The sequence below is a fragment of the Elephas maximus genome, chromosome 17 (genome assembly GCF_024166365.1).
Source record: "Elephas maximus indicus isolate mEleMax1 chromosome 17, mEleMax1 primary haplotype, whole genome shotgun sequence".
NCBI lineage: Eukaryota > Metazoa > Chordata > Mammalia > Proboscidea > Elephantidae > Elephas > Elephas maximus.
Window position 1 is genome coordinate 61,264,913 of NC_064835.1, and position 19,005 is coordinate 61,283,917.

The window sequence follows — 19,005 nt, forward strand, 5'->3', positions numbered from 1 at the left end:
CCCCCATCCATGGAAATACTTGTTCTTACTGGTTCCATGGCTAGGTAGTTCAGAGACGGAGGGCATCTCCGAGTGTAGGCAGGCAGGAGGAGCCAGCTCCAAAGGAACAATTACATGTACGGGCATGAAAGAACAAGTAGAGAGCAAATGAGAAGATGGCAGAAGATGTACCTCGGTAGAACGTTCTGAGGTCTGGATGAGGATTGGAAATCCCGAAAGTCTCTGAACATAGAGAAAAACAAGATCAGTAGAAAATAAAAGCTTTACATCCAGTAATTCTTATTGAACACTTACTGTGTTAGGTGGCAGGACAGAGATCCGACCTTCAAGGAGCAAGCAGTACATAGAATCTTCTCCACCCTACTCCTGTTTCTCTAAGCACTAAGATTCTTACTTCCAGGGGAGCTAATTCTAGGGCAGAATTAGGAGCAATGGCAGAGATCACTTTTACTGTTTCCTAATTCTTATGACGATGCTCAGTGCACAGGTACCTGAGCAAGTTTGTTCAGGGGTTTGTGGCTATGGATGCTGTTAGAGAACCTTCTTAAATGCATCCTTTGTCAACAAGTTGCCATGAAAGAGCCAGGGCTGGGATGCAGATGGTTAGCATACTATTGGGTAACATGATTGCTGCAGCAGAGTACCATGGGAGCATCCCCAGAGAAGTCCCTGGGAAGGAATGGGTTCAGCAAAGGAAATATCCATCAGGGTCTCGAGCCCTCATGATGGCTGCTGCATTCATTAACAGATTTTGAGAATCTGCTGTGTGCCCGATACCATGCTAGGTGCTGGCCATACAAAGATGAATAATTCACAGGTCCCAACTAAAGGCAGAGTCCCTGGGTAGCTCAAACAGTTAAGCACTAGGCTACTAACTGAAAGGTTGATGGTTTGAACCCACCCAGAGGTACATTGGAAGAAAGGCCTGGCAATCTGCTTCCGAAAGGTCACAGCCATGAAAACCCTATGGAGTACAGCTCTACTCTGAAACACATGGGGTCGCCATGAGTCAGAACCTACTCAGTGGCAACTGGTTTGGTTTCTTGTTTTAACCTAAAGACTTTCACAGTAGGGTCTTAGACTTAAGCTGAATTTAAGTGCATCTGGGTAGAGGTTCTGGATATCACTAGAGTCTCTCACTGCCGTTGTTTCTTCTCAGGGCTCTAAAGTTCAGTGGGGTCTGTGAATCACTGATGTACGGGCTCCCATTCATCCTCAGACCCACAAGCTGTTGGCAGCTGGACTGGGATGAGCTGGAGACAAATCAGCAGCATTTCCATGCTTTGTGTCACAGCTTGCTGGTGAGTACCCAGGTCCCCAGGTGAGGACCACAGAAAAGCAGCTAACTGGATCCTGCCCTAATCCCAAACTTGCCCCAATCCTCAAGAGCATAGGGAAAAAAACTGGAAATACTCTGGAATTTGAAGCACCTCTGACTTGCCTTTGTTGGTTCCATGCTACAGAAAATAATTCCTGAATTCAGTTATATAACACTAAATTTGAAAATCCCTGATTTTGTAGGCTGAACATTTAAATGGCAAAAAAGGATTTTCCGTAAGTAACTATATTTTAAAACCCACTTTCTTCTTAACACTGTGCTGGGCATTATGATTTATTTAAATGAAGAGCACCTGGTCTGTGCCAGACATTGCGCTAAGCCCTAGATATTCAGTGGTAATATAAAAGGCATCATCTGTGGCCTCAAGAGATTCACTCTGTAATAAAAGAGACAGAATTAAACACACACACACAGAGACATACATATAGATATTCCTGAGTGGTGCAGTTAACATACTCAGCTGCTAACTGAAAGGTTGGAGGTTCAAGTCCACCCAGAGGCACCTCAGAAGAAAGGCCTGGCGATCTATTTCTGAAAAACTTAGCTATTGAAAACTCAATGGCAATTGCTGTGTGCATCAATTTTTTTTTTAATTGTGATTTAAGTGGAAGTTTACAAATCAAGTCAGTCTCTCATACAAAAATTTACGTACACCTTGCTCTGTACTCCTAGGTGTTCTCCCACTGATGAGACAGCACACTCCTCCTCTCCACCCTGTATTCCCCATGTCCATTCAGCCAGCTCCTGTCCCCCTCTGCGTTCTTATCTCCCCTTCAGACAGGAGCTGCCCACATAGTCTCATGTGTCTACTTGATCCAAGAAGCTCATTCCTCACCAGTATCATTTCCTGTCTTATGGCCCAGTCCAATCCCTGTCTGAAGAGTTGGCTTTGGGAATGGTTCCAGTCTTGGGCTAAAAGAAGGTCTGGGGACCATGACCTCCAGGGTCCTTCTAGTCTCAGTCTAGTCTTTTTATGAGAATTTGAGGCCTGTATCCCACTGTTTTCCTGCTCCATCAGGAATCCTCTGTTGTGTTCCCTGTCAAGGCAGTCATAAGTTATAGCCGGGCACAACCTAGTTCTTCTGGTCTCAGGCTGATGTGTCTATATTTTTAATTGTGATAATTTTATAAAGGAAAAGAAGAGACTGCTGTAAGAGGACCTGTCTGTGAAAGTGACATTTAAATTGAGAACTGCATGATGAATGGGAATTAGCCAGGTGAATAGTGGCAGGAAGGGCATTGCAAGTGCAGGAAAAGGCATGTGCAAAGACCCCAAGGCTGGAAAGAGCTGAGAGAAGAATCAAGAACAAAAAGCCATTGTGGCTGAAATACAGAGAGCTGACAGAGAGGCAAAGGTGGGGTTGGAGAAGTGAGTAGGGGTCAAATCACACAAAGCTGTGTAGGCCAAATTAAAGACATTGGACTTTAAGTCCATGAATAATAACATCATCTTTTTAAGTTTTTAAAGGTTACTTACACTGAAATTTGGAAATGAACTGGCAGAAGCAAGAATGGCGACAAGAAAATGAGGTAGGAGGGCAAGCGATAATGGCAGCTTGGGCTAGATGTTGGAAGCCAAGATGAGAAAAGCTGCCAATTAGAGAAATATTTTACAGATAGAATCTTCAGAACTCGATGGAGGAAGAGGAAAGCACCAAATAGCTGCTTCATTTCTGACTTGAACAACTCGGTGGATGCCACTTCCGCAAATGGAAAAAATAAAAGAGCACACACGTGAAACAATAATACAACACGAAAGCAAAATACAACAATGGCAAATATAACTCAAGGCGATGCATAACTGCTCCATGGATGGTTTGACCCAGTCGGATGTGGGCGATCAGGACAGCGCAGCAGTGTGTCTCTTTCACTATCAGAAGCAGACTTTTTTTCCTGTTTCAAAGCCCACACTCCCTTTTGAGTCCACCCACTGAGTTCCTGTTTCCTATCCGAAGAACACCCATCTCTGGTCTTTGCAGAGCAGAGACAACAGATGCCTTCTGACTGGTAGTACCCAACAGCTCAGTTTACTCCCCACTCCACCCAATTCCTCAGCATCTCAGAGATGACACATCACTAGTTAGGAATTTCCCCTGAAAGCCTCCAGTACATTCTTATAGTACATGGTATTTTAAACATATACTGCCATTCTAATACACTGCTACAAGGAGTGTGAATTTTCTGGAAAGTAGTAACTTTCAACACTTGAATTCCATTACTGGGAAAGTAGTCCAAGAAAGCAATCAGAAAACGGACCCAAGATGGATGTACCAGCATGTTCAGCTCAGAGTGATTTACAGTAGTGAATAAATAAATTAAAAGGAACAACCTAAATGTCCTGAATAGAGGAATGTTTAAATCTAAATAGAAGAAAAGTTGTAGGAGCTATAATTTGGCCAAACAATAAGGTGCTATGTAGCCTTTAGAAATAAGAATGGGAAAGAATATTCCCTTCCACTCTTAGTTTATATACACAAGATCAGAGTCTCTCTGCGCTAGACTTGGAGTGTGAGAATCTGTATTTATTTATTCAACAAATATTTACTGAGCACTGGTGGAAACCCTGGTGGCGTAGTGGTTAAGTGCTACGGCTGCTAACCAAAGGGTCGGCAGTTCAAAGCCGCCAGGCGCTCCTTGGAAACTCTATGGGGCAGTTCTACTCTGTCCTGTAGGGTCGCTATGAGCCGGAATTGACTCGACGGCACTGGGTTTGGTTCGGTTTATGTGCCAGGCACTATTCTAGGGGCTGTAGAGAGCTCTTCCTTATCATACCTCTCACATGAAAACTCTCACAAGTTCTGGTTATTCCCTCACTAATACCCTTTTCTGGAGCACTTAGGGACCCTGGTGGCCCAGCGGTTAAGCGCTTAGCTGCTAACCAGAGGGACAGCAGTGTGAATCACTAGCCACTCCTTGGAAACCATATGAGGCAGTTCTACTCTGTCCTACAGGGTCGCTATGAGTTGGAATTGACTCAGTAGCACCAGGTTTGGTTTTTGGTTTTAGTCACTTAACCAAGCGCTTTTCAAACTTTCTCTCATTTAATCCTAACAGTAACTGTGTGAGGGAGGGACCATTGTCCCTATTTTTACAGATGAGGAAGATCGAGGCCTAAAGAGGTCAAGTGACTTAACAAAAGTTATACAGCTATTGGAAGTGGGTGAGTCAGAATTTGAACCAAGTTCTGTTGACTTGGAAGTTCATGTGTTTAACTTCTTTGCAAAATTCTATACACTGGATGTGACCAGATACAGACTGCAATGCTAAGGCTAATTATTCCTTCACTTAGACCTCATGCTTCTGCACTTTATTGAACTTGAACTCACTTGAAGTTGACTGGGTCTTCTTAACAGCCCTCACCCATCTTGTGTTACTGCTCTCTCTGCTCTATGTTTCATCCAGATTAAAGACCACTCTCCTTTTCTGGAAAGGAGAGAAGCAAAGTTTGAATGGGTTCTTTCTTCTTGCTTTTCACATGACAACATCTTCTCCAAGCAGCAAAATCCCTGAAAGGCAGTGTGTTAGTGGAAGGCATTTTTTATAAGCATCTGCTCATTCATTCAACAACAAAGAAAAATTTTTTGCATACCTTCTGTGTGACAAGACCTAGTTCAAGTTTTAACCTTCCTGGCCCTCTTTTACAAGTTTGCAGAACTTCTTTAACCCGTCCTTGGTCTTTGTGTTCTTTCTGATGCCTTTTTCATGTGCTGTTTTAAAGTCTGATGTCAAGCCAGCTCCCTGTGGAACTCCCTTGCCTCCTGTTTTTCATTGTGATGTTCCCCCTCAAGCCAACTTCTCATTCTAACTTCTGTCTTTCTGTTAATAGCACTACCACGACCGTCTAATCACCCAAGCTTGAAACCTCAGTAACTTTCAGTCATCTCACCCTTTTCACAGACTTCATCACCAAGTCACATCAATTTTCCTCTCGTGAGTTATAACTGACTGCCCTTTCCTTCTCATTCCTTTGTTCTCACCGAGACTTCATCAGTAAACTCCGAACCTGCTTTCCTACCTTGAATCTCTTCTCTTTTCATTTGCCTTGCACTCTGGCACCAGATTAATGTTCTTGAAGCATTCTCCTGATTAGCATATGTTTTTCTGTGGTGCCAATACCCAGTCACTGATTAAGCTTTGCCTGTTCTCTTCCCACACCATCTGCTGCATTTGTCTTCTCCTTTCCATTCTTATTGTCACTATCCTAGTTCAGGCCCTTTTTACCTCTTTCCTTTAAATATTGCAATCATCTCTTACCTTGTCTCAGTGTCTTTGGTGTTTCTCCTTCCCAATCCATTTTATGTGCTGCCACGAGGTTACTCTTGAAACACAGCACAGATCTTACCATTCCTCAGCTTCAAAATATCTTGTAGCTTCCTATTGCTTATACATTCAAGTTCTTAGCCTAGTATTCAAGGTCCAGTCTGCCTTCCATTATTCCCCCTTTGTGCATTGTATATACTCCAGCCAAATTAATATACAAACCTTACATTTTCCCACTCTTGAAGCTTTACTCACATTGTCACCTTTTCATCTTCAGGTGTTCAAATCCTACCCCATTCTGAAAGACTCATCTCAAATGGTGTTTCTTTAATGAGACCTTCCAGATTCCTCCATTTATCACTAGACATTTGTGTGCTCTATTCCTTTTTAGAGAGAAGCATATTTCAAATAGCTTAAGGTACATATGATCCTATGATTTGGGTTAAAGTCTAAGATATAAATTTGACTGCCCAGACTCCGAGATGATGTGGTTGCCTTTCCTAGTGTTTCTAACAATTCCTTACTTTACCACCTAATTTAATTCCTCAGTCTTAGTCAATTTAGGTCCAGAGTAGAAATTCCTCCACTTTGTTACCTCTCTTTTTTGGAGAGTCAAAGCAAGGCAGTTTTCTAATCTGTTGTGGTGAAATGTAATTTGTATTGCCCATGAAAAGCATGGGCGTTAGAATAGATGGCTCAAGATTGCTGACAGCTTCCTTGTTTCCCAACTGTGTGAATTCTGACCTTCGGTGTATTCATCTATTTGTAACCCTAACAAATCTAGTAGCCTCCACATGATTTAGTCTTTGCACCAATGTCATGTAAGGAAGCACTACACAGAAGCCCAAAAGTAATTTTCAAATTAATTTATTTTGTGTCTTCACTGAACACCAAAGAGGATCTATTTCATAACCCATGATGACATTTCTCAGATCTCTTTCTCCCCAATTATCTCAGACCTGGAACTGTTCCAAGAGCCTTTCATAAAACTCTCTCTACATCTCCAGTTCCTGTTCCTCTCTCTGTCTGCGCCCTCCCCGTCTCAGCCACGTGTTGTGTAGATTGACTTAGCCTCACTGACATAGTTCTCCTCCCTCTCATGGCCTGTCTCTCTCTACCTTTTCAAAATATGCAGGAATAGAGCTGACATGAGCTCCTCCTTTGTCTGTTTCCACAAATGTAGTCGATTTAATTCCTGTAACATGATAAGACTACTCCTTTCGTGAGTTAGAAGTAGAGTGGGAAAGAAGGGAGAAGGTACATGGTGGACATGTTAGTAACTCTTGTCCCCTGTCACATGTAAAATGTTGTTGTTGCTGTTGTTAGGTGCCATCGAGTCAATTCTGACTCATAGTGACCCTACGTACAATAGAACAAAACACTGCCCAGTCCTGAGCCATCCTCACAATCACATGTAAAATAGAGATAATAAAATATACCTCGTAAGGTTTTTAAGATGATTAAATAATATTACATGTTTAAAGCACCTAGCATATGCCTGGCACATGATTTGTACATAGTGGTTGGTTAGTGGTTCTACAATTTCCATTTGTTTCTTTTTGTATAGGTTCCAGTTTGCTGGAGAAATTCTCCATATTTTCACCTGTTTTCTTGTATGCAGTAATCGTTATTTAAATTCTTATCAGCTAACTCCAATCACCTGTGGATTTGTTTCTGTCGTTTCTTTTTTCTCTTGATTTTCAGACATTTGGTCCGGACTTTCGGCAAACCTGGTAATATTTTAATGGAGGATACATTGTATATAAAGAAATTGTAGCGGCTCTGATTGATTTTGGCGTCCTCTAGAGAGGGTTCATCCTTCCCTGCCCTAGGCAGATAGAGTAGCGGCTGATCATCCTATTCCACTCAGGCAGGACTGTGCTGCATTAAGGCTGGGCTGCAGCCCAGCTAAGGCTCAGTGCACCCCTGGTTTGCTTCTGGCCCTTCAGGGTTTTCCACTGAAAGCCTGATTTATTATGTGCATTCCGTCCCCATGGAAGATCCCAACTCTAATTTTGTCTCCAAACACTGCTAAAATATTCAACTTTTCAGAACTTTCTGCTTGGGTGTTTTTGCCTCCTGCCCCAAGCAGTCCCAGTATTTGGCAAATGAGCTAAGTGGAAAATTGGTTTGAAGCCTCCCCCCCCACCACCATGTCTCTCCCAAAAGGTCTGCTGGTTTCTCTGTTCCCCAGTAAGTGCTCAATGTGTGCAAAGTCTGGATTCTCAGACACTGCCCCCTACCCCGTGCATGTCTGCATGCACACACACACACACACACACACACACACCACGCACACGCACATACACACATACGCCACACACACACACACACACACACACACACACACACATACACACACACACACTCATTTCCTCCAGCCTGGAATCAACATAGGCCCTTGGGGTAAAAGTGACCACAGTAATTCCCACTCCTCTCAGGAGTCTTCCTTTGTCACAGACTTAGCTACCTCTAGGTCCTATTGCCTCAGGACCTCCCCGACTGCCTTCAGACAAATGGTTTCTGTGTATTATTCAGCTGCTCTGGTTGTTCTAGGCAGGAGAACCAGTCTGCCGCTGGCCACTGCAACCCCCTTAGATACAGAAGTAGATGCTTAACAAGTGTGCAGTTATTTTCTCTTTGTAGCTCCCATCTGGCTAAACAAACTCTACAGTACATTCTCTGGTTTACCCTCAACCATCTGGCTGGCTCCTCCATGTTTTCATTTTCCAGTTCCTGGGTTTCCTTACAAGTGTAAGCATGGCTCAGTTTATTCAGTGCTGTCTCTTCCTCCACCCCTTCTTTTAGAGCAGTTCTTCTGCCATAATTAAATTCTAGTCATTAGTGCCAGCCCACCAGGCCTCATCAGCTATAAATGCTGTGTAACTTTTCAGATTACATTTTACATGTATTCTAAGCCTTAGTCAACTGCAGCCTTAACCGATACTCCGTTCCCTGATGTTTTACTTGAGACTTAAATGTGGCACCCTTCTGCCTTCCTCACAGATTATTTTGCTTTGAGTCAGAAGATCGCTTCGTTGAATCAGCAAAGCTCTTGATAAAACATTTTTTCCCAGTCTTTCCTGAAAGACATGTGCCATCCCTTCGTTCCTATAAATTTCACTCCTAGATCAAGGCAGACCATAAGAGAGGTATATGCTTGGACTGCATTCTTTGGAACTTGTATAGCTCTGTATCAAAAAAGCAATTCAGTTATTTTTAATTTAACAAAATTCAATAAGCCTGTTATTATTACTAAATGTATGAATGTATACAGTATAAATCATAAATGTATTTTTAATTTTTAGAAATATAACGCTTTATTACATTTATCGAGTTCTTCCCTGTTCTAAACACCTCACAAATATTCATGTATTTTACCCTCACAACCATCTTAAGAGGCAGGCATTATTATCCCTCTTTTACAGATGTGGAAACTAAGGCCCACATCACCCAGCTGGTAAATGGTAGAACTAGGTTTGAACCCAGAAAGGCTGGCTCCAGAACCCAAACTCTGGACCACTCTACAGCCATATGAAATCCATTATCGTGCTGGTTGCAGGAGTTCTCTGAAAATCATTCACTACTCAACAAGGACCCACAAGAGAGCACCCAGATTTTATACCAGGAAAAGCTGTGGAGCTCCTTTCTCCCAAAAGGAAGTGGTCTGCATTTCAGTGAGCTCATCTAATCCTGGCTCTATCCTTGCCCTACCCTGATTTTTCCTTTGTCCAGTCCTCTTAATTATTTATTTTATATTTCTGTTTTGTTGCATTTTTCTAAACTGGCTTAACTGCTTTATGGAATGTGGCAAGAAGTATATAAATAAATAAAATTAATATTTTCCAAGCCTTTATGCCATGAGTCTATCCATCCCCAGGAAAACACTATTTCAATAACCAAATCCTACTGTGTACCCCAGTTATGTAGCTAGTGACTCACTTTCCACAGCCTCGTTTCTCTTACAAAGTCATGTCTGTGCGAACTAGAAAAAGAAATGAAAATACCACCTAGGTCTTTCAGTTTCCTACTTAAAATGTCAGTCTCTGGAAATGCATTCCAGGGCTCTACAGGCCATGTCCGCCCTAATTGGCCACAGAAGTGACAGAACTTAAGCCAGGATGTGTCCAGCAGGAGTCTGAATGTGCAGGCGATGAGCTGGTTGGGCTATAAATGGGTGGGGAAATGGAAAGTTCTTGGTTATACAGGCTTAGAGTCAAACCAAGAATCCAAGCTGAATGGGGTGATGGCAGGTCAGGAGCCATTTTAAAAAAAAGAAGAAGAGAGAAAAAAGTTGCAGAGTGAAGAGTCTACAGTGAAGACAGACAGGTTCTAGGACAACAGGCTAGCATTGGGCCAGTGGGCTTCCTAGACCCAGCCTTGTCTCTTTTTTCTGGGTTCATCTTTACCATGCCCCTCCATCCGTCACTCCAGCCACAGTAATAGATGACCAAAAGTTCCCGAAATATGCAAGCCTGTTTCACAATACACCTTTTTTCTTGCTACTGCCATCCCACTGCCTCTGCTCCCTGACAATATCTACTCATTTCTTCTATTTTCTGCTTAAGTGTCTTCACTATGAAGCTTTTCCTGCCCCCCAGAGTCTACCTCCACTCATCCTTTTTGCCTTTTCCCCACCTGTGTACCTGTTGCCACATTTATCTTTACCTTCACAGCACTGCTAAGCAGTATGAATTTGCACCATAGCTCTGCCATATAAGAAATGTCACATCACGGTATTTTTTAAATCGAATTTAGAAAATATCGGTCCCCAAGTGCCAGGATATTGATGTACCCAATATTGTTTAGATGCCTCTCTCCCTCCCTAGGGCCATGCTTAGAATCTTAGAGGACTAACACAGTCCAGAAAATGTGGGAAGTGGTCTTCAATACACCTTAATTACCACTGAGCTGCTTATTGTCTGAGTTATCATGTCCATTTCAAAGATAAATGGCTCCTCCCCCTCAGGATTGGGCCAGGTTAAGGAAGCTTTTGTTGAGGGTCCCAAACTCCAGCTCCTAGGGTCCAGCTCCTTTGGGTCCTTCACACAACTATTCTCCCATTCAACGTACGATATATAAAGGGGTAAGGTCTCTGACTCTGTAGGAAACCCCAAGGTCCCCATTATCTCCCCAATTTCCAATAACGTCCCCCTCATTCTCCTGGGGTGGGCCATTTCTACTTCTTCCATCTACCACCAGCTATTCAATAGGCTCTGCAATGCAAGCTTTGATGAGGAGTTGTCTTCCAGGAACTACAACTTCTATCTTCATCCCTAAAACCCAACCATCTTATTGGAACAGAACAGGAAAACATCTCTTATGCTTGCCAGAGTCCTACAGCACAGGAACTATACAGAGTCCTTAACTCAGTAAGTTATCCCACTATGAGTTTCCCCTTTATAAATATTTGTACCCAAAAAGAGAATTTACTTCCCATTCCAGTTTTGCCTCCAAGGATGTGAAGCTATACCAGCCTTTAGCCCAACCTCTCTGTTGTCTGGACTGAACTGGATTCCGTAGAGATCATAACCCCAAAAGTGAATTAATGCCTCATAATGTGTATTTTAATGTGTATAGAAACACAACTGATTTTTACATATTGATCTTGTATCCTGTAATCTTGCCAAATTTATTTATTAGTTCTAATAGGTTGTGTGTGTGTGTGTGTGTGAATTCCTTATGTTTTTCTATATGCAAAAGATAGGTTTATTTCTTCCTTTCCAATCTAGATGCCTTCTGTTTCTTTTTCTTGTCCAATTGCCCTGGCTAGGTCCTCCAGTACAACGTTGAATACAAGTGGTGAAAGCAGACATCCTTGACTTGTTCCTGATCGTAAGGGAAAAGATTCCAGTCTTTCACTATTAAATATGACAGTAGCTGAAGGTTTTTCATAGAGGTCTTTGTCAGGTTGAGGAAGTCCCCTTCTGTTCCTAGTTTGTTGGAATGTTTTTATCATGAAAGCGCGTTGGATTTTTTTTTTCGTTTGCTTTTTCTGCATCTATTGAGATGACTATGTGGTTTTTTTCCTTTATTCTACTAATGGAGTGTATTATATTGATTGATTTTTTGCAGTTATTTCCAGAATAAAGCTGGGTCATGGTATAAAATCCTTTTTATACGTTGCTGGATTTGGTTTGCTAGTATTTTGCAAACCAATGTTGCATCACTGTTGAAGGATAGTCCCAATATCAGCAGAAACTTTTGGAAGACTTGACACAATTTCTACATACCTCTTCTCTAACAGAATCTTGGCTACTGCCTCACAATTGGTGGACTCAAATTCCAGGGGTCATAATTTTCCTGTGTGCAGCATTCAAGGATCTTAGCAATCCCGCTGTGTAACAGATGTGAATTTACTCCACAACACTACGGTGCAAGAAATGTCACATAGCCAGAGTCTTATAAATCAAATCAATCTGCCTCCAAGCTCCCAGTGACTTGCCGCAGTGGCAAGATAGTCCATGCTCAGTCAAGTCTTGGTAGAGTGACCAACCATCCTGGTGTGCCCAAGACTGGGTGGTTTCCTGGGACATAGGTCTTTCAGTGCTAAAATTGGCTCAGTCCTAGGCAGACCAGAATAGTTGGTCATCCTAAACAAAGTGTTGGACAAACATTAGTTTACAAGCCTCTCGCTTACTAGATTATAAACTCCCAGAAGACAAAGAATGAATTTCTTTGTACCCACACCTAGGGACATAATAGGCACTCAATACATTTTTAGTTTTATAAATTATTAGCAAATAAACTAAAGCACAAAAATGTATGAAAAATAGAAGCTAAAAAAAAAAAGAAAACCAAGGCCTCAGCCCCCTATCAGAAGATTTGAGCCAACTGAAATCAAGTGCAGCTTTCTAGGTATCCCTTCCAGGGAACATCCCTTCCAGGCTTAGAGAGGCCATGTCCTCAGAGCAGGGGGAAATCCACCTCCCCCCCCCCACCCCCCACTTCAAGCACATACACCCTGATTTCTAGATCATTTATATCCAATTTGATGGATTTGATAAGCATCGGGCAGACTCTCCTTCCCATTTTGGATCTCTTCCTCAAGAGGACAGCACATCTCCAGATGGAAGCAAAAGGCTATGAAAGCATGAACTTCTGAAAGTGCCCGTAAAGCTCTTAGCACTTTCTGGTATGATTATGGTTATGATTGTGGTTAATTCCCCCGTGCCCAAATCACCTGCTCCCCCAAACGTTTTAGTGAGCCTACTCCATGCCTGCAAACTTGTCAGTCAATTCCTGAGGTCGCCCACCACAGGAATGATACACACCTCTTCTTCTCGGAGTTATTAACGGATTTCCTACCTTCTGGTACCTACCAAACTCAGAGTTCTGTGCTGTACAGAAGAATGACCCCCAGCACATTCCCTTGAGGGTATAATAACACGCATGCTTCAGCAGTTTTTTTTCTGCCTCACTGTGTTGCTTTCCACTTGTCCCTCACAAGATACTGGTATTCCTGTACCCCCTTAAAATCTTTTTTTCCCCTTTTGCCTTTCTTCTCATGTTATTTCTTCCAGCCTTCCGTATAAGCCAGAGTGGGTAAAGCTAGTGTGTTTGCTTTCACCGTGTCAAGTAGAGAGACGGTTATGTGTGCACCAGATGGAACTGATGACCACCTCAAGCAGAAGGATGCACTTTACAGATGACTGCAGCAGCTCTGACTACATATTTCCTGAAGTTTTGTGGTTTTCCCTGAAAAACTGCCACAGAAAATTGCCTCATTTCCATGCCTATCTTAAAAGGGCACACTTAGAAAAACTGGTTTTAAGTCTGCTTGTTCCTTCTCTTCACCCATGGTGCTGACCTCTGTTAATCTACATGGCACACGGTGAAGTGCCACCCTCTTTTCTATGGTACCCTTCACCCACGGAATGGATCCTGACCCTTCACCCACAGAGTGGACCCTGACCCTTCACTCACAGAGTGGATCCTGACTCTTCTTTTTGTCATGTATCCGGTGGCACTGATAGGGAGGCCCTGTACCCACCTGCCTCCTTGTTACACCAAAACTTTCCTTTTCCTGCTGCTCCTCCTCTCGCCTCACAGGCTGCTTCAATACCTTCTTAAACCTTCTCTGGCCATCCCAGGGATATTCTCCCATCCCCACACTCTAACCCCAGTTGTTAGCAATACAACCAGATTTTCCACCCTCAATATAATTTTACAACACCCAGGTGCAAGTATTTGTTTCAGTTATAATTCTTAAAACTCCACATTGACCATTGAGTAATACATTAGTGTCCGCCGCCTCTATGGTGACAACTACTTCAGGTTAAAGGGTATTTCTTAACTTGTCTCTCCACTGTTAACCCTTCCCCCCCCTTTTTTTTTAATTGTTAACCCTTTTGAGATATTCTCTGGCACATCCCTGACCAGGGAGGAAGGGCAGTGCCTTGTGGCATTGGTGATTCAGATCAGACAGGAAGGTCTTCCCTCTCAGGGCCAAAGTGAAATGGCTCAGCCCTCCCTGACTCCCCTAGAGGAACTCAGCAGCCTCAACAGGGATTGATCCGCAAAAGGTGCCAAGGACTGGAGATGAACCAGGGTTTGTGTATGTCCTTGTTTCAGAAAAGAGAATGGCTGCTGTTGGCCAAAGGGGAACCCCTGAGCCTGGGACAGAGCCAGAGAGCCCCTGCCAGCACCTTCTATGTGATCATGCCATCGCCCTCCCTCACTCTGCTAGTCAAGGCAGTGGCCACGCGGGAACTGATGCTGCCCAGCCTCTTCCCCCTGCTACCTGAAGACCCACCTGATGACAGCCTGAAGACTGTGGAGGCAAGTGGGGCTCAGATCTCACAGACCCATGAGGCAGAGTGAGGAGCATGACGAGAATGGAGTTGAGAAAGGGTGAGGGAGAGGAGCGAGCCTGTGAGGGTATGGGTGGGGAACAAGGAAGATGTGGTTCCAAGGGGTGTGGGAAGAGGTCAGAGAAGAAAGCAAGGGTATGAACTGAGACCAGGTGGAAGGAAGTTAATGCTTAGATTAAGGCAGCAGGTGAGGAATGAAGTAAAAAGGAGACTGGAAGAGAAAATTAGGGAGAGAAGGGTAGTTGGTTTAGGGGAATGAGTGGGGATTAGTGCCATCCCTGGAGGAGCATAAGACACACACACACCCTTGAAATCTGATCAAAATGAGCACCAAGGAGAAATGGGAAGACTGCCACAGAAGGGACACCTGGATAGAGCGCAAGTGCATGTGAAAGCAGGGGAGGAAGTCATAAGCCCAGGCAGTTTCAGCTCCAGGTCATGCACTTGATTCTTGTTGTGTTTCATTTTGTTTTGTTTTTGCACTGGCTGGCTACCCTGCCCTCCCACTCCACTCCCACCATGGGGAGGAGATTGTGAGGTTAGAAAAGAGAGATGTATGAATTAGGGGAAAAGGGGAAAGGAGAAGACACATGGAAGGCAGAGGAAGACAAGAAGTAAGGAGAAGGGAGAAAAAGGAGATGACAAAGACATAGAAACCTTGGTATGAGTTCTAGTACCTTTGCGTGCTGATTTTTGTGTCTCTGAGTATGCATGTATTTGAGTCTCTAGACTGGTGTCTGTGTCAGTAAGTCTGTGCCCATCTGTGTGACAGACGGCATTTCCTTATGGGTTCATTTCTCTGCATTATGTGTACGTGTGTATACCCGTGTTTGTGTGCTTCAATTCTGTTGAGGAAAAGGCAGCCAATGTAGGAGCTCAGAACAGGAAGGACTTCAAAATGAGACTCAGCTGCAAAGGAGGGACCAGCTCTGAAGACCCATCTCTTCCCCTCCTCCCTCCTCCCTCCTCCCTCCTCCCTCCTCCCTCCTCCCTCCTCCCTCCTCCCTCCTCCCTCCTCCCTCCTCCCTCCTCCCTCCTCCCTCCTCCCTCCTCCCTCCTCCTCAGATCTGGATTCTGTATTTCCTCTGTCAGCCTCCCAGGCTGGGGTGGGAGGGGTGGCTCTGGGCAGGGAGAACTGGAGCCCCCTTGCAGCTGGATGGCTGTCTTACGTGCAGAAACGACAGAGCCTGGGATTGTGCTCCCGGCTTGGCTGCCATGGGGATGCCAAGAGAGGTGGGCACGAGTGGCCGTGGCTCGCTCAGTGTCTCACTTCAGGGCCAATGGCTCCTGGCACAGGATGTTGTGGCCGGAAAACCTGACTGCTCAGGAATGCTGCGCTCAAGTGTCTCTCCTGTTATGCTCAAGCTCACCTCGAAGGCTGGGAACGCTGTATACTTACTGCCTGCCTCAGCCAGCCCTGCAGGCCGTGAACGCCAGCAGCCTGCACTGCACGTGGCCTCCCTCAGCGTCCACAGTGCATTCCCTGTAGCCCTCCCGGGCTCCTGGCCCCTCTCAGAACCCCAGGTCACACTCCTCAGGGCCAGGGTGTCCAGTGCCCCTACCTACTCGGGATCCATGCCTCACACTTAACATCACAAGCACTCAGACCTCAGGGACACCCGTCTACTTCACAGGCTTCAGTGACACCCTGGGTCGGTCGCACCTCCACCACTGCAGCTTCTCATGCTCAAGGGTCTCTGCCTATCCATTTTGTATTTCTGTGGCCTCAGTTTCCCTGGGTGAGGCTCCTCCTCTCTTTTCCTCAGAGCGTCCTCGACAGCCTGGAGCTGGAGCCCACCTACAACCCCTTGCAGGTCTGGAGCCACCTGTACTCACACCTGAGTAGCACCCTGGCCAAGCCTCAAGGGCGGCTCCAGTCAAGCAGGGAGAGCAGGACCCTGAGAAAGGTAACAGCTCCCATCCATACGTGTTTTTCCTTACTGCCCTCCCTCCCCTTTACACCCAGAGTCCAAGAAAGAGTGCCCTCCTGCTTGTGGCTCTGTATAAGCAGGTGGATGGGGTCAGGTCGCCTTCGGGAAACTGGGCCTCAGGAGACAAGGATGAGGTTTTCAGAGCTCATGAAAAACCAGAGGGAGTAAAATCCAAGCCTCATTACAAAGTCCCATCCCCCAACCCCCCACCCAAGGGAGTAGCCTTCCTCCCTGATCCCACCCGTGGTGGAGGGGAGAACCAGGACAACAGAAGAGGAAGAAAAAGAGTAGCCTTTTGCCCTGCTGTTGTGTGCCCTGGAGGTCCACTCATAGCAGTCCTATTGGACAGAGTAGAACTGCCCCATAGGGTTTCCTAGCCTATAATCTTTACAAACCAGATCCCCACATCATTTCTCCTGCCGAGCCTCTGGTGGATTCAAACCCCCACCTTTCAGGTAGCAGAAGGCTTAACCGTTGTGCCACCAGGGCTCCTTGGCCTTTTTCCCTAGACAAAAGAAATTACAAACAGTACCAAGTAGGGGGTCTGCTTGGCTTTTTAATGTATAGCTATCTTAACTGTTGGGAAACACTGGTGGGTAGTGGTTAAGTGCTACGGCTGCTAACCAAAAGGTCTGGCAGTTCAAATCTGCCAGGGGCTCCCTGGAAACTCTATGGAGCAGTTCTACTCTGTCCTGTAGGGTTGCTATGAGTCGGGATTGACTTGACAGCACTGGGTTTTTTTTTTTTTTTAATCTCAACTGTAGCATTTATAACTCATTAGTCATTTAACAGACCACTATCCCACTAAGCAAACTGGCTGTACTGGAGCTACAACCACACCGCCCTTCTTGAAAGAAAAGTCAGTAGAGAAGGTAGGAGAAGAAATGCCCAAAGGAAGAGAAATTCACATTTACTGAGTACCAACCTGTGGTCCATGATAAGTGCTTTCACACAGATTTTCCTCATTTAATCCCTACAGCATCCCTTCTAGGTAAGTCTTACGCTCGTTTTACAGTTGATGGTAGTGAGGCTGACCAAGGGTAGTAAGTAGCTCAGAGCCTAGGCTCTAGTGACAAGGATTGGAGAAGAGTAATTGAGGGCAAAGAGTTCTTTTTATGAAATCCACATTCTCTAATGTTTGGGCTTCCTTTTGCTGCTACTAATCTTTTCCTAGTTTCTCAGGAACATTGCCTTTAGAAAAAACTCCCATGTGTCTTAGTTGAAATTAGAGAAAGACGATTCCAAAATACAGTCAATTAGAGGCAGGACAGGACCAGATGTGTGGAAGTGAGCCCATCACAGTCAGACCCCTAGGCTAGCTGGCAGGCAGGCTGACAACAGAGAGATTCAGCAGGGAGCCAGCACTGTGGAGGCTGGAGCCAAGGGGACTCCAAGGTCACACCCCTGGGCCTTGAGGCTGTCACTCCAGGGATGGGACAGGTGAAGGACTTAGGACAGGAGGCCCAGCAGGGAACAGGACAGGAGATCAGAAGCTGTGGTCTTCATACAAGCCTCTGGTTGTTCTTTTTGCAGGCTGGGCAATTGCAGGCCAACCGAGTTCGAGCCACAGTGGCCCCTCTGCCTGTGACTCCAGCCCCAGGCAGAGCCCCCAAGATGCCAGCAGCCCAGAAAGCTCCCTGGGAAGGCTTCTTGCTGCCTTCCAATGAGGAAGAGGAAGAGGAGTATCCCTGAGGACCCTAAGGGGCTGGTGCGAGCCGGCTGACCTGCTCAACCACACCCACACTATGGCTCACAAGTGGCTGTCTGTGGTCAGACTTGCCATCTGTCCACCTAAGCCTCCTCGTGCTGCCAGGAAGCAGGGGCTGTAGTTTTCTTTTGGATCATTTGATACCGTTAACAGGGAGATTAAACTCGTTCAGCCTCCACCATTGTCAGGAGCATTCCCAACTGAGAACGTCTCCTGGTAGCCTTGCAAGCAGGTGGATGGGGTCAGGTCACCCTTGGGAAACTGGGCCTCAGGAGACAAGGACGAGGTTTTCAGAGCTCACGAAAAACCACCCAAAACCAACCCACTGCCATCGAGTCAATTCCGACTCATAGCAACCCTATGGGACAGAGTAGAACTGCCCCATAGAGTTTCCAAGGAGCGCCTGGCGGATTTGAACTGCCAACCTCTTGGTTAGCAGCTGTAGCACTTAACCACTACGCCACCAGTGTTTCCCATGAAAAACCAGCAGGAGTGAAATCCAAGCCTAGTTCCAAAGCCGGCGCCCCTCCCGCTACACCCACCACACTGCAGGTCTCTTCAGCTTCCAGACAGACAAGTGGTTGTTGGGGTACCCATATGCAAAGTGGGGGTGCGTGGTCAGGGGAGAGGATGGTGTGAAAAGGGCCTACCCCCTCTCCCCTCACCCTACACCTGCCCACTTTCCTGTCAGCACCGCCCCCCACCCCATGCACAGAACAACTCCCACTGATAAAACATTTCACTCTGGATTTCAAATTACACTAAGTCCTTTAGAAAATTACCTCATTTCATACAAATAACCCTGTGAGGTACAGCCCATTGTTAATTTTTTCATTTTTCAGAGGAGCACTGGGGAGAAACAGGGTTAAAAATGCTTTGTCACTTGCCCAGGCTTACAGAGCTAGATTCCTGCTCTGCCGGGACTTGACCACCATGCTTACCTCACCGCAACAC

The 19,005-nt window shown here is 45.3% G+C and overlaps 1 protein-coding gene across 1 annotated transcript in view; it reads left to right on the forward strand.

The window, feature by feature from the left end:
- M1AP (meiosis 1 associated protein) overlaps window positions 1-18,859 on the forward strand; it is an 83,310-nt gene extending 64,451 nt beyond the window's left edge. Inside the window, exons 6-9 of the mRNA XM_049856448.1 lie at window positions 1,160-1,301; window positions 14,174-14,380; window positions 16,179-16,319; window positions 17,877-18,859. Of these exons, the coding sequence (XP_049712405.1) occupies window positions 1,160-1,301; window positions 14,174-14,380; window positions 16,179-16,319; window positions 17,877-18,035 (649 nt within the window). The 3' untranslated portion in view covers window positions 18,036-18,859. The remainder of the gene's footprint in view (window positions 1-1,159; window positions 1,302-14,173; window positions 14,381-16,178; window positions 16,320-17,876) is intronic.
- The last annotated feature ends 146 nt before the right edge of the window (window positions 18,860-19,005 follow it).